Raw genomic sequence first — 16,884 nt, 5'->3', positions numbered from 1 at the left:
GCGTATGTCAACCCAACCTCGTAGGTCGATGCTCATGGTGTCAGTAACTGGATTGTCTGGTTCAGATTACGTTATTAATAGAAATCATTCATGAAGATAGGATATCAGTTCAGGGTAAAACAGAAAAAACACCCCAAAACTGCAGTTTTTGAAACAAAACAGTTTTTGAAAAGTAGGCTATTTCTTTACTCTTATTCGCATTAACTGATAGTTTTAAGTTGCTTTCCATGTCCCTGTTTAATGTAAGTTTAATGTTAGTTACTATGGCGTAAAACAATATTCACTCATTATTACACGTTTGGGATTCCGGACTAGGAGCCTACGTGACCTATACTGTGACAGGCGACGAAATAGTCGGGTGGTCAGAATCGGTGACGCCCACTGCGTGGAAGGTTGCGCACGACATCATCGTAAGATATAACCATTGATTTGGCAAAGACTCTTTAGGCTGCACAAGCCGTTTGTAGGCTACGCACACCACCAGGAGATGAATAATGCGCTATATATCATATCAGACGATCCACCATGAATATGCCACCCAATTCGATGCGTGGTTCTGGTTCCGCGTCCCTGTTTCTTTAAGCTCAGTGCTCTGGTTATCTCTGCCTTCTAAATATCAATATTAATTTCAGCGAGCTGTCATAAAGATTGACAGGATCGAAGACAGCGCAGACAGTCGTCTTCGACTTGAGCAACCTCCATCCCCGACGAGAAGGACGTTGTCCAACCTGAGCAGAAGGGTTTGTCTTGGTTTGGTCCTATAAACACAACCCACAAATACGATCAGACGTACACGAGACAGCCTCAGACTAGATTAAGCTTATCCAGTAATAGAATAAGAAACTGCCTACCAACATGAGACATCCTTGTCAAGGAGCTTGGCGATCGTCTGCTACTGAAACATCACGATATCTTCATGCATATTGGTTACAGTTCCGTTTGTTTTTTGGCAGAAAAAGTGATTTTCGAAAATCGACAAAACTATATTTAATATTCATGGTGAGTCATCAGCAATCACGCGTTGGAAATGTGAATGATGGCCATTATATATTTTTATGCATATCATGTATTCGTCGTGCTCGCCTACACACAAAATACGGCATCACCTCACATTTGGACATATCCGAGGTTCTGCATACCTCGAAGCTTTAAAAACCCAACAACATGTATGAGCAAAAAACAAATAATATATGTCTCGCAGGTACCGTCTTTACATAACATTACTCTTAGTTTTTGAAAATGATATGATGTTTATTCATGTGTGTGTGTCTGTGTGTGTCTGTCTCTAGATGTGTGTGTGTGTTCATTTTATATATGCAAAGTTTTTAAAAACCCAGACAATCAGGACATCCTATTGTCCCTATGATTTAAATAAATCAGTGTGATTGTGTTTTGTAGGCTCAAGAGTTGAAGAGGAAAGCCATCGATGGCCCCCGTAGACGAGGTAAGACCAATGGTGGTTGATGACGTCGTGTCTCGATTGTGAAAATCACTCGGCGTGTTGCTTGGTTCTGTGCTTGTTACACTTTCTGTTTCCATTTTGCTCCTGTAGCGTGTCACATTAAAATAAGTTTTAACGTTAATTTAATTCAATATTGTTTAATGCGAACATTTATGTACAAATCAGATCTAATTTCTATTCAGTGGGAATCCGCTTTAATGCAGACCTGTGTGAGACATTAGTATTTAAAAATTTAGTTAGTTAATTCATACACCGTATGGTAAAATATATGTAAAACGTGAATAGACATTCTTTGGACAGTGTTCGTTAATGGTATACGATATTGCTGGGTGTGGTGTTCCTATTGTTAGTGCAAGCTACCCTTGGATTATATATACGCACTCCAGTCACGCAATCCTTATATCTGTCCATCCCATTCCCAGTATATATAATTTGTGCAATCCCATTATAGGTTACCGCTTGCATGTTCATCGCAAAAGTTGTTAGCATCCTCGATCAGAGCACGCTCCGCTGCCCAAACTCAGTGTGTCATGGATAATATATCATTTAAAATTCCGTCACAACCAGTGCAGAAACGACAGCAGCCCTGAACGAGGATTGCTATTGTAGCAGGCTGTGCATGCTTTTATGTCCGTAGTCACGATCACATTTTTTCATCACCAACATACACAAACATATGGAACAAGCTTAATCCCTTCCCCCGTTTCTAATGTAGGTATGAGTGCTTAAAGTAGGTACATAGACCCGGGGTCACGAACACAATAAATATCCTTTGCAGGCACTAGGAGGAGGCCTATACGTGCTCCGTTGGTTCACTGTGGTTTTACAGATTTTCAGCCACTGGTTCTACAGACGAGAACACGGAATCGGTGCACAGGTAAGCCTCGGGCTCATCCTTTGCTGATGCTGAAGTTGAGACGTCGTCAACGCCGTTGTCTGCAGTACATCACCTAGCGTATCACGGTGGAACTATAGTGTGGATGAATGTACTTTTAAGCCACAGGAAGCGCAAAGGCCCTTTGCGCTTTTTGGGTATGAAAGTCAGCCATTTTGGCCAACTGATTTCTCTTTATCGGGGATTCAACTGGGATGAAATACTGAGTACCTCCACTTGAATATGAATACGTGCAAAGCAGTACCGGTAAACCAACGCTCAAGAGGTCAACCCCAAAGCCATGAGATCACGATGACACGCTTTCAACCAGGGCACAAAAATCCAAAATATGCAGCCTTTATTGCCATCCAATCCCCATTAACAGCCTTCCGAGAAAAACATAAAACTGCAATAACACTCGGCTTGGAACCCCCACAGGGCAATGTTATGGAGCTACTTGCCTACGAGCAGCTTTAAACGTTTACGTTGTTGTGTACAGAAATTGGATATTGGCATCAACAGAAATCATGTTGGCACGCAAACATTTCCTGTTACGTCACACGAACAAGTGCCCATTACCATGAACTTCTTGTAATATATGTCAAAACGGCTTAGGCTATTTACCCTGTACACTGTCAGAACATTTATGGGGATACCAGAACTCATTGTCATAATGTGCATTTCAACACTCATTTTGGCATGGTATTGTGTTTGTAAATTGTGTTCGGGTGCATGTGGTTTATGGGTTTGAAGGGGATACTTCCCATAACGCCGCCATTCAATATTAAAGTGTACGCTGTGGTTCTAAAGTAGTGCCAAGTGTATTGTCTTCTCTGTTGTGTTCCTGCATGTCAAGGTTGATTGGTGTTTAGTGATTCCGTGTGTGACCCCATTTGATGCTGTTTCATGTAAAATTGATGAGTTCATTTTTTTTCAACTTCAAGTGTGTTAGACATACATAAACTGCGTGTTTCCATGGAAAATCTCATGCGATACGTTTCGAAAACATTTTAGCCGTCTTTTTTAACTTCTTCCTTTATTTGTATGTCCTCGTGAAATTTGAAGTTGTATTATGTATTTATCGTTGTATCTTACAGGAAGGAGGCGTGTCACGCAATACAACAGAAATGCCGCTTATGAGAAGGAACTCCGGAAGGACGAGTCTCGAAGGGCGTTGAACCGGGCCAAGCGGCGAGCGCGCCTGCGCAGAGTAACTAGACAGGATACGTCATATCCGGAAGATGAGGAGTATGACGACGAAGATGACGACGACACTGATGGATGCTGGGAAATTTCAAAGTCAAGTCAACGTCAGACTGTGGGTAGGAGTAAGGGGGGTTTGATGATGAAACTGTATTACAGAAGCGGACAGGATACGCTGCCCACTAGAGGGCGCCGTGCGAGACATGTGCAAGAATTCATCGGCCCTGATTGCGAGCGTCCGTCAACAAAACAGTCCCGCGGAAAGGCTAGGCCCCGCGGAAAGATGAAAAACAAAGGCAAATTTCAAAGTCAGTTTGAACAATTCTTGAGACAGGATTTAGGATCGGAAGGAGATCTGTTGGATGATTCTTTCGCAGTGAGTCTGTTGTGTGTTTTTTTCCTTTGTCATAATGCTTCTGTGTGACATATAGGCCTACTTTTAAATAAAACGAAAGTTAAATTCAAGCTCCTGTTCGAATCCAACAACGTCAAAAGATGTGATAATGGCAAAAAAAGGAATGGAACAACGACTGGTCTACTGTATCCAGGTTTAGTTGCTGCGTGGTATCAAATTTAGGTCACTATATATTATCGGAAAAGAATGCGACTAAAGCAGATACGCGCATGCGCTATAAAAGTACTATATATTTTCGCGACGTTTAGCTCCATTTCACCTCACCTCACCTCACCTCACCTCATTTCAAACTCATGTTTCAGCATTTTGGAGATGACGAGGAATCTACAACCTACCTAGTTCAGTCCGACGACCCAAACGGAGGTGTGGTGTCATATCCCATCCCGCCGGAAATGAAGAAACTGGCCATCAACAAGAATTCTGGGGAGACCCTATTACACCGTGCAGCCCGCCTGGGATACGAGGTTAGTGATTTCTATTTATAGGCACTGCATTCCCAACCAACGCGACTGATGAAATTCGCAAGACAGATAATATTCACTGTTCAATGTTTTGTCGGTCTGTAGTGACTAGTCAAGCCAGTGATTAACATCGGGAGCATCGTGTCATGTGATCGGGGCACGATGACACGAAAATAGCTAAAGCATCAATCCGTGCCAGACACCAATTACAAAATATCGGTTATGTACAATCCCACTGGTTGAGAAAATTAAACAAAATTGAAAATATATTTATAATTGGGAGTTAGAAACTGAGTGAATGGGTTTAGTTTTACGCCGCTTTTAGCAAAATTCCAGCAATATCACGGCGGGGGACACCAGAAATGGGTTAACGCATTGTGCCCATGTGGGGAATCAAACCCGGGTCTTTGACGTGACAAGCGTGAAACTGAGAGAGGCCGATAGTAACAACTTGCGTACGTAGCTGGTCACAATTTTCCCTCGATAACGTTTTCCTCGCTCGCAACTGCGTGGAATTATGACATTCCAGATAACCCATTTACACTGCGATAGCGTGCTGGCTCGAAGCCAAGCCCTCAACATTTAGATAACAGCAGAGTTAAGTCAGACTATCACTCACGTGTTATTCAGTGCAAAGGAAAGTGCGCGCGGACACGTACACATGTTCAAGTAGGCAAGACGCTGATTACAGGTTAAGCGTTGGTACAGACGAGGTACAGTACTGTACTGGTAGATTGACGTTCGACAAAACTCCCGTGTACTATCAGCGCAGGGACAGCTTAAACAAAACAGGGCATACCGCCGTACGTAGCAGTAGGATATAAATATCTGCCCGTTTTGATGTTCGGATCATGCCAGATCATTTCCTGATGTAACAAAAATGTAAGGAAATTACACAAAGGAAATTAGCGCGTGACATTGAGTTACAATATGTAACTGACGTGACCTGACGGTAATCCACATAAAATAATTTAATATTAATTTACCTTATCAGTCAGAGGTGAGAATGTATAAATTTTCATTCAGTGGGTTGTAAATCTTACCTTTTCATTAATGACCCATTGAGGACTTGGAGATTATAATTTGTTTAACTTATCCTATCTCACGTTTAGTATCCATTGCGTGAGAAAGGATAAGTGTACAAATATACAATTTATAGTTAATTTATAGTTAAAATTTCTAAATGTTTAACTCATCCAAACTCACGCGATGGATGCTAAACGTGAGATAGGATAAGTGTATGAATATACAATTTATGGTTAAAATGTCCACGTCGAATAATAGGGTAGCTATAGCTCTATGTAGTTCTTTGTAACTAATAACAGATAAATATGTGTTTATTTGCAGTGTTAGCTAATGACTAGTACATTGTGGGCGTTATGTATGTATTACTGTTTGGACAAAGTCAGTTGGTTTTCAATTTTATGAATTGCGAGGTCATTTTATCTGTCCCCGACGCCATCATTTTCTAGTGTGTATTGTTGCAACACAAGTACGCTGCGACATATTCTAGACATTTGATATATCAGTGAAGTTTTTCAGCCTGGAGTATAGGCGATCCATCACTCGAGGTTTGCACTCTACGATGTCTCCGGCGTAACGGTAGTGTGCAGACTCACTAAAGCGAGGTGTTTTAGAAATGTATTCGATTTTCTGGATAACGGTGCATTGTGTTTCCACACTCGGTGGCACGTCTACAGGCTTCTGTCCGTTGACACATGTCGACAGTTTATGAGCATTTTATTCCATCTTTCTACAGACAGCTTGATTAATGCCTTCCGGAACATAGGCGCTAAACCTTTCACATGCCAATGGCAAGGTCACGATATAAATAGCTCTCTACGTCATGACTGGTGGCGCGTATGGCACGCTCGCCAACCCATCGGGAGACCTGGGTAAACAGACAACAAATGAAATTGAGCGATTATCAATTTGTTATGATAAAACAACGATAAAAGTGAACATTGCTGGAAATGGGAAACCGATATGTGACCGTTGGCTTCAAGTCTCATGATAACAGACCAATTGTAAAATGTATAATGAAATATGTAATTAGGTCACACGTAATTGAGTATAGCTAAACGTACACAATCGGTGGAGCGGAAAAGATGAAAGTAGCGGTCATGTGTACGCTTGTGTCGGAGATTCGTAATAGTAACTGTCCGTACGTCGTAATATTTGCTGATATATAGATCTCTGTATATTGAAAACTGAAAGAAATGTTCAAAATGGACAAACTGTAAAGTTGGAATAAACTCATTTTCGCGGAACTATTTCATCACGGGCGATTTACGTAAAGCGTAAATCTCATCCTACCGTCTCATTCTAACCAGGATCAAACATCTCGTTCACCGCTCACATTCACCGCATTAAGCCTCTGATAAAAAAATCCCATTAGTCATTCAAAAGGCAGTCACGTGATACCTGTTACCGTTTTCTGTTTGACCTATATTTGCGATGAAAACGACAAACAAACAAAACGAAGAGACCGCCTCGTCATTCGACATGACATGTTTTCGTCGGGTGGTCCATTGTCAAGGGTAACGCTTCAAAGCCCCTGTTCACCATATCTGCATTGACGGTCTCGTGAGTTTGAATAGCAACGCGAATATACCTGCTGTAGGACAATGGCAGAGCGTTCTATGCTGAAATAGGACACCAAGGTTAAACGATTGTCACGTTGTTTTTTTTCACTTTGTGCTTTCGCATTTGAATCAAGTAGCCAATCCCAAAGGGTTGTGTTTATATGAACATATGTTATTGTCTGTCTGACAATGCTCGGAATACTGAGGATAGGTTTAAACTTAATCATCCTGAAATACGTGTATTGCTATCGTTTATAAATCGCGATCAAATAAGTTTCACAATACTGTGAAACCCCGTTAAACCGGACGATTTGTAATGGATGAAACTGACCGGCCGGATTAACAAATGTCCGTATTAACGAGCCCAGAGTAATGTCGATGCATGAGTAAAGAGGTTCACTTTATACACATATGATTATCCCCAAGTTTCCAGATTAACCAGGGCTTGTATCTAAAAGGTTCCACTGCTAAAAGTGCATGTCAATTTGATCACATGATCACATGCTGTGTATAATCAACGTCAATATTGAGCATGATATGGACTTAAACACGTCGTAGGGATTCGCAAACACTGAATACCCTCCTTATTTGAACATTAATATTCTATTCCTCACGTTGCCATGACAATTTCATGATACCTCCATGAACATGAACACAACGATATATGAAACACGAAACTAACATTAAACGAAGAATATCGACAGGTGTGAATTATGCCGTTCCGTCTTCACGAGCTTATCTTCGGCAGGTCACGTGGTTTGCTAATGACAACACGCCAATCAATACATGCAGCACGGATGCCCTCAAACTAGGTCACCTAAATCGTGCAAAGGATTCAATTAATATCGCAGTAGGAGCGTCGGCGCGATCGATACAGCACGCAATGTGATGTGTATACCGCCCCAGGTTGTACCGTTGTATATCCAGTATATTTTACCAACAGATGTTGAAAAAAACTGGGAGTTATTACAACTGCCACATATATGTTAGATGCATTGTATACGCGTGAATCACACAGCGATGCGATATAACAGTAGTCACATGGGTTGCGCAATGCAATATTCATGTTATGGAGGACAAATGAGAATAAGAAATGAATTACATGTGCTGTAAATCCACGATCGTTTTATTTCATATTCCGGTATTTGTTACTTGTGTTTTGAGATGGGTTGTTACGAAAATTATACCCAGATGCGGACCAGGAATTGTATTCTGACGTTATGTAGGTGCTGGCTGTTTTCTGTGAAGACAAACGTGATCTGTTGGATGCTTTCAATCGCCATCTTTGTTTTATTCTGTTAAATGCCACGATGGCTTACAGTAGCCATGCTGTTGTAAGTTGATTCAAATACAAATAGCCATGTCTCGAGGTCTGGTTAACTCGAAAACAATTATGTCGATTTACCGCTGAATAGTGTCCTTCCCATATCCTCAATACTCGTCAGCACTTTGGGCTAGAAATTATGGCCATTCTCGATTACCACAGTTTCTGAAAATGAAAAAAGTCTCTGAACTCCTTTTCATTATATTTATGATTATTATTATTTATGAACCGTTTTTCTGTAAAATCACAGGGGCGTGTAATGCTAAAAACTGCCATCAAGGTATAAACTGTCACTGACGGGGTCTTAGTACTATATAAAAGGTGAGGTGAGGTGAAATTGAGTTTAACGTCGTGCTTGAGAATATTTCGCTCATATGACGACGTGCATGCGTGTGTATGTGCATGTGCGGCTGCTTGTACTAGCCCAGACTGAAGCTGGTTTTATAGTGCTAGCCCACTGAGATACCATGCCGCAGTGAAGTATGAAAAGCCCACTCAGACACATTATACTGACTCCGAACCGACCAGTCCTTGTTGTACCCATTAATGCCGAGCGCCAGGCAGGGACCAACAAGCACCATATTTTAACGTCTTTTGGTATGACGCGGTCGGGGATCGAACCCGCGACCTTCCGCTCTCCGGGCGGACGCTCTAACCACTACACCACGCAGGCGGTCCTATATAAAAGGACCTTCTATATACTGTAGTACTAAGACCCCCGTCAGTGACAGTATATACCTTGATGGCAGTTTTAGCGTTACAAGCCTCTTTGTGTAAAATATGTTCATTTCAAAGACTAGATGTTAGTCAACTGATATCGCTACCGCGCTTATCTCGAACTATCTCGGATATGAACATAGAGATTTTTCTGGGTTACATCTTCTTTTTATTCTCGAGTACAACGTTTCAGGGCTTGTTCTGGCCCCATCATCAGGTAAACTGAACGGTAACTGTTAACTCTGGCCGTGACGTCACAATGCTCCAAGTAGTTACACAACACATGACTCTTCATGTTGGGAAACTGCGACTTGGAATTTGAAATAGACTTGATATTTATCCTGTTCTCGTGTACTCTTACGTAACTGACATAACCAGTTTGACCCGGTTGCCACATGACGTAAGCTTCACATCTGTATCCCGACGTGTGATCCGATTGAGACAGACGTATCTCGGCTGTGACTCGTTTCTCGAACATACCATTGTCACTTTCACTGTAACACATTTTCGTCGAATGTGTGACTAATATCTGGTTTGTTTGTTGTTGTTTAACGCCTCACTCAGCAATATTACAGCTATATGGCGTCGGTCTGTAAATAATCGTGTCTAGACCAGACAATCCAGTGATCAACCGCATGAGCAATTGGGGTACGATGACATGTGTCAACCAAGTCAACGAGCCTGACCACACGATCCCGTTAGTCGCCTCTTGCGACAAGCAGGGGTAACTGAAGATCAATATTCTAACCCGGACCTCCACGGGTATCAACCAATTTTACCCCGATCTTTAATTTCGATTGTTACGCATTTACTTCGACTATGGCTCACTCATTTTGGATATCTTATCGCTTCTTCGACAGAAACACATTGACATAGACTGACGCTAGTTATGTAACGATTCACCGCCTGACATATTGCAAACACGTAAAGCACGTTTCTTTTATCGGTATTGTCTAGCTGATACCAGCGGGCCTGTACAAATCGATAACAACGCTGTAGAGCCGTTTGCATCTCTATGTACAGCTCGTCCGCCAGGTGCTTGCGCATTGTGCTTCGCCCGTTTAATCAGCATCCACATCTGTTGATGGGCTTCTAGTCCGAATTTACCGTTAGGCTGATGAGAGGGAACACTGTTTCGACTGAAGGTCAGGGAATCCATTAAACCGGTAATTCCGAGTAATACATTCTCAGCGACAGCTTGCAAATAATCACACGTCTCGGTGTGGGAATTGACAGATAGTTATAATATTTACATTAATGCACTGTCTCTCGGGATACAGAATAGGTCCACGGTTCGCCATTATTATGAAATCATGGGGGGGGGTAGTTGTTTAAGACGATGCAATTAGTTGCAAGGAACATGTGATAGTTCGATTCCCTAATAATGTTTCATTCTTTGTCAGGTGTGTGAATTTAGTTTTACGCCGCTTTTAGCAATATTCCAGCAATATGGATGCAGGGACACCAGTAATTAGACTAACAATTAGTCTCTGAAATGAACATATTTAACAGAACAAAGTTCGGAGTAAAATAACTGAAAAGGAGCCCTGAGACTTTCTTCATTTTCATGAAGCTGTGGAAATCTAGACTTGCCACATTTTCTAGACTTGCACAGGCTTCTTGGATATATATGTTTCAGGGTCTGTATGACAGACTAAACTAGTTATGGGCATCACACATTGTACAAATGTGGAGAATCGAACCGGGTATGCGGCGTAACGAGCGAACGCTTTAACCACTAGGCTACCCGACGCCCCTGTTAGTCAGGACTATGCAAGATTTTATCAAAAGTGGTACACATTTAATGCCTGCATCACGCGTGTATTGTTATATCAAACTGACACCCTGCGAAATATCTTTTGTTCATCCAGAAGCAAAATATCACAATTATTTAGCCCTGTATCCACAAAGGGCATTCATTTAATAGGTCGTCAGCACCTTGTGGTTGGCGTATGTGATGTGGAACGGTTTAGCTGAATATTGTCGCCGACGACAGAATAAGTCGTTGCTCATGCTGACTACCACTGGTTTATGTGGTTCATTTAGGTAGCTTGGTATTGAGGGGTCCTGCCAGGTACAAGTCAATACCAGCTCACACAATATCATAAGGAAAATAGATGATCTTTAAACATGAAATATGTTATTTTTATTTATTTATTTATTTATTTATTTATTTATTCTCTCTATATTATATTAAATTTATTTATTCTCTATATTATATAGATTTATGTATTTATTCTCTCTGTATGCATCTATTCATGATATGCCCATGTCTTGCAACTGAATGAAAATATTTATAAAATACAAATTGACATCCTATTAAGTCTGGATATTTTAAGACAGATATGACCGTCGAGAGGCTTCAGCAAAATGTGCCAGTCACGATATGTATATAGGCTCTGTATTCTTACGAAACACGTGAGTCACACCTTGAATATATTTGCAGTACCGGGGGTCATGTATGGCAGCTCTTATTACGCGGATGAATTGGTCCAGTGTGGACATTTTAAGACACGCCGATACGTAAGTGGCAGGACATTCTGTCTCGAAGGCACATTAAGGAACGCGTGAGGCTTCGTCTTTATCTTTGGCAACTCCCGTGGCACTTCCATTTAAACAAGTCGATAAATGGATACCAACGTGACAACATCGCCCACAGGGCTTATTTCTGAATAGTGTAATGCGATCTTCTGACCATATGTTGTTGACCATAAACAACAATATCTCCATTAGCGCTGGTATTGGCATACAACTAGTCTGTCTCACAGTCCCTGAACCACATTAATTTCCCTACTGCCAAGCCCTCTCTGCGCTGCTAAAGCCTTAAATAAAGCAAGTCTAGATTTCCCCAGCTGAATCTCTGGTCTCCCTAGGGCTCCTTTTCAATATAAATGGGCTTGTTTGTTACTATCAAAATTATATATATTCAGAGACTAAGCCTTAGTCTAGCATACAACCTGCGATACGATACGTATCACGATACTAAAAGTTTAGTCACGACGATATATTGCCAAAGTATCATGCACTGAAGCTGCGATACGATACGAATCCCGATATAAGGGTGGCGATACGATAGGTATCACGATACTAAATTCTAACAGCAACTATAAAACACCTTAAGATCAAAACAAGAACATTGTTTAAATGAAAGAAAGTTTAGTTTGAAAAAAGTCACATTAGGCACTTTTTTTTGAAGGCAAGTACCCAATGTCTTCAAATTTGGTGACAGCATACATTGGGGGATTACGCAGACACCAGATGATTTGGGGTGACTTTGACCTTATCTTCAAGGTCACCACGACACTTTTCACACGTGTAACTCTTGTTAACGCGATATCCCATGGACTGTTGTACCCAATGTCTTCAAATTTGGTGACAGTTTACATTGGGGTATGACGCAGACACCAGTTTTCATTTGGGTGACCTTGACCTTATCTTCAAGGTCACCACGATACTTTTCAAGGTCACCACGATACTTTGACCACCACTTTTTAAAGGCGATATCTCATAAAACAGTTGCACCCAATGTTTATAATGAAAAGTATGAGACTTGACAGCCTACATTGACTTGGTGATTATGCAGACATTTGCTCATTTCAAGCATCTTGTATGTGACCCAAAAATAAAAAGTAATAAATATAGATATTCCATTCTTTAGCGGCGGGGGACATTGCCATATTAGTGGCGAACACTTGTTTTTTTGTTTTACGCCGCACTCAGCAATACCCCACTATATGACGACCGTCTCTAAATAATCGCGTCTGGATCAGGCAATCCAGTAATCAACACATGTCATCGGTTCCCAATTGCGCAGATCGATGCTCATGCTGTTGATCACTGGATTGTCTGGTCCAGACTCGATTATTTACAGACCGCCGCCATATAGCTGGAATATTGCTGTATGCGGCGTAAAACTAAACTCACTCACTCACAGTCCCTGAACCACATCATTTTCCCTACTGCCTAGCCCTCCCTGCAATACTCAAGCCCCAATAACTGAAGCAAGTCTAGATTCCCTCAGGTTCTGAATCTCCCATCTCACTGGATCTCCTTTTCAATTTGAATGGGTTTATTTGTTACTATCAAAATTGTATATATATTCAGAGACTACGGGTTATTACGCTAGGGCTTGTGGTACTGCCATTGAGCGCTGGTAACCTGCTCGCTCGTCGTAAAGGGCAGGGAACGTTTATGGAGAGCATGGTACGTGTTTTACTAGGTAAATAGAGGTCTTCTCCCCCCCGGCGCCCGGATACTGTGGGCCCCCCCACCCCCGCACACAGGGGATGTTTTTGTGCGGCTGTTTGTTTACCCGTGTATCCCCCAACAGCGGTACGTGACGTCGGGCGGGACACAACGCCGTTGAATGATGTCACGGTGAACTTTGTAGAACGCTAAAAAGTAGGACGACTTGTTTATTTTGGGTGCGGTGTTTATTCAAGCGCCAGTTGTGACATAAATACCATCGGCTGAGAGAGAAGTCAGGTGGATTGTAAAGGATTGAGAAAACGGGCGTAACAGCTTTCAGAGGAGGCGCCACCGTCACGTACGCGTGACATGGGTCACGAATGTATTTATAGCAATGAAAGATACACAGCCAACATCATATATATATAAAACACACAGCTCGATTGATCTCTCTCTCTCCCTCTCTCTTCTCATTTCCCTCTCATTCTCTCATTTCTCTCTCTCTCTCCCTCTCTCCCTCTTCTCATTTCCCTCTCACTCTCTCATTTCTCTCTCTCTCTCTCTCTCTCAACTCCCTCTTCTCATTTCCCTCTCACTCTCTCATTTCCCTCTCACTCTCTCATTTCTCTCTCTCTCTCTCATTCTCGATCAGTGGATCTCGACGGGTAGACAGGTAGACAAACAGACAGACAGATTTATCAAAGCCTCACTTGTAAGTACATGCGACAGATATTCGGGTTACGCACTTTAGATATTTCCTTTTTATTGGTTGTTTTACGCCAAGCTCAACCCTGTATATAGTTTCGCGCAATCTAAGATTTTAAAAATAGTTCACGGCGTCCCCAAAGCCCGTTACAGATACTGGCGTATTCATATCGCGTGTTATACTCAACATTTTGCAGGAAGGAAGAAAAGTCACACCCTGAAAGCTTCGTTTACAAATTTAGAATAAGCTCGATTTCATTCAATGTAAACCAGACTTTCAAATTTAGCAAGAATGCATAAACCGTTCGAAGCCCAATTGAAATCTGAGAATATCAAGAGACGCGAATAATACAATCAAGGCTGCAGTGGGGAGGCTGAGGGATTCATAAACACGGAGAGTACAAACAGACGTGGCTGTAATGATCTCCTGATTTTCACAGAATCCGTCTAAGCTCTGCTCATCCCTCACACCCCACTCCCTAATCCCACCCCCCACCGCTAGTGAAACCCCCTCTCCTTTTCTCTCCCTCCCCAAAACGCATTAGTCAGCAAGACCGGAAATCAAGGCTTGAGGCAGCTCGCTCGCCAGGCGTGACCCCTCGCCCGACGTTGTCCATAGCAACCGTCCTGACGCACGCATGCTGGGATTACCTAAGTTTAGATTACGTAAATTAATATGTTTCCCGAGGAAGGCCTGTCTTATAAATCGGTCATCCTACTTCATGCCATAGCTAGTTAATGCACGTACCATTCCCATACCAAAAACCCGTAGGGATAAACTACTATCGAACGATGTACCGTACATGTTCTAAAATGCGATTCTTGTGTTTACCTTCGAATGTGTGTCTGGAGTAGCATGTTTAATTCGATGTGGTGTTTCTGATGAGAGCGTCGAGACGATATATTCTAATGGTTTTATAATAATATTAGTTACCGGATCCAATATTTAATTTGCTGAATGTGTGCGTTCAAATGAATACATTTTTGTGTTTTTAAATTAGCTATTATAAGCTGAACATCTGTTCCTGCAAAAGCATATTTGACAGCTGTGACATTTTGTGTGTGTTATTATTCATTAATATCTGCACTTTATAAGCATATTTGTTGATGATAAAGGATGGCGTCAATTTCATGCACTGAATCCACCTAAAGGCACTAAAAGCCCCGGGTTTGAGGTATTTGTATTTAAACAGTACATACTGTTTTCACCCGTGAAGATCAGGGTTAGAATTGGTGTTCAGTAACCAATGCTTATCGTAACAGGCGACTAACGGGATCGGGTGGTCAGGCACGTTGACTTCGTTGACAATGTCATCGTACCCTAATTGTGTTGTAGATCGATGCTCATGCTATTGATCACTGGGTTATCTGGTCCAGACTCGATTATCCACAGACCGCAGGCATTTAGTTAGAATATTGCTGAGTGCAGCGCTAAATTACAAGCCAACCAACATACTGTTTATAAGGTGTCTCTGTACTGGGGGGCGGTGGGGTAGCCTAGTGGTTAAAGCGTTGGCTCGTCACGCCGAAGACCCGGGTTCGATTCCCCACATGGGCACAATGTGTGAAGCCCATTTCTGGTGTCCCCCGCCGTGATATTGCTTGAATATTGCTAAAAGCGGCGTAAACCTAACCTCAGTCAGTCAGTCTCTACCGTTGTGTTATAGTTATCTCCCCTTGTTTCAGGACGTGGCCTTGTACTGCATACGTACTCACACAGTCCAGGTTAACGCGCGAGACAACGCGGGATACACCGCACTGCACGAGAGTTGCGTGAAGGGCAACATCAACGTCGCACGTCATCTTATAGAACATGGTGCCGACGTCAACTGCTGTTCTCAGGATGGTATCAGGTGAGGAACGTCATCACTTCATGTGTACACGTCACTACGTTCTGGGAAGATCGTTACCGTCTCCCATGCACCCCGAATCATATATACTCGCCGTTGTCCTTTGACGTAATGTATATATGTACGTCAGACTCCTAACTGTTATGTTGTAAACAAGGCCGACAAACTTTAGTTTTTTATATATGGGGTTCTACAAATTCTTGTTTACAGACATTTTTTTGGCAAAACGACATTAATAACGTCATTATTTCCCCTTAACATTTAACTCATGAAGATCCGGGTTAGAACTGATCTTCAGCAACCCATGCTTGTCGTAAGAGGCGACTAACGGGATCGTGTGGTCAGACTCGCTGATTTGATTGACACATGTCATTGTATCCCAATTGCGCAGATCGATGCTCATGCTGTTGATCACTGGATTGTCTGGCCCAGACTCGATTATGTACAATCCGCCGCCATATAGCTGCAATATTGCTTAGTGCGGTTTTAAACAACAAACCAACCAACCGTCTCTGAACATTTAGTTCCCAAAGTACCGCACTGCGATTTCTCGTTCTTATCAAGAAGATGAAGGATGAGTGACAATGCGTATTTCTCAGTGACACGTGGCAGATCATGCAATGAGTCACCTGTAAGGGCTGGCACATTTATGTTACAGTTAAGAAATATTTCTATCATTACATACAAAATTCTACTGAGATTTGATCTTCCCCATCTGGACAGATTGTGCAATGCATACTGATTTTCCAATGAATAAGCCCCGGTCTTATGATTCATGAATATTCTTTACAGAGAAACAATACATACACTTTTGTTTTTGTTTAAGTATTCTACTCACATACCGATTCGTGTTCAGATATATGATTACCTCTAGCTAAACATTGGCAATCCGCCTGTTCCTCGTGCTCTTTGTCGAAACGGTTTCGTATCGGCGTGGAATGCACATGATAGTCGTTCTGCCAACAAGAACGCCCATAGCGAGTGGTACGTTCTACACTCGCTGACCCTTGTCAGTCGACATGGCTTAGCATAGCCAGGGTCATCGAGTACATTGCCTCCCAACTACCAGGCCATTTTTAAGAGGAAGAAAATCCTTCAAC

The 16,884-nt window shown here is 42.1% G+C and overlaps 1 protein-coding gene across 7 annotated transcripts in view; it reads left to right on the top strand.

The window, feature by feature from the left end:
• The window catches only part of LOC124271708, an 86,869-nt gene that overhangs the window by 46,926 nt on the left and 23,059 nt on the right, over positions 1 to 16,884 (top strand). For 6 of the 7 annotated variants that reach the window (XM_046706868.1, XM_046706872.1, XM_046706869.1 and 3 more), the window contains exons 3-8: positions 633 to 740; positions 1,399 to 1,444; positions 2,241 to 2,339; positions 3,434 to 3,915; positions 4,257 to 4,418; positions 15,621 to 15,787. In XM_046706868.1, coding sequence (XP_046562824.1) covers positions 633 to 740; positions 1,399 to 1,444; positions 2,241 to 2,339; positions 3,434 to 3,915; positions 4,257 to 4,418; positions 15,621 to 15,787 — 1,064 coding nt within the window. The remainder of the gene's footprint in view (positions 1 to 632; positions 741 to 1,398; positions 1,445 to 2,240; positions 2,340 to 3,433; positions 3,916 to 4,256; positions 4,419 to 15,620; positions 15,788 to 16,884) is intronic. The other variant, XM_046706874.1, reaches the window with a different exon arrangement.

Source organism: Haliotis rubra, unplaced genomic scaffold (assembly GCF_003918875.1).
Source record: "Haliotis rubra isolate DU_JTF1 unplaced genomic scaffold, ASM391887v1 Scf1627, whole genome shotgun sequence".
NCBI classification, from domain to species: Eukaryota; Metazoa; Mollusca; class Gastropoda; order Lepetellida; family Haliotidae; genus Haliotis; species Haliotis rubra.
This window is presented reverse-complemented; position numbering and strand designations above follow the sequence as displayed.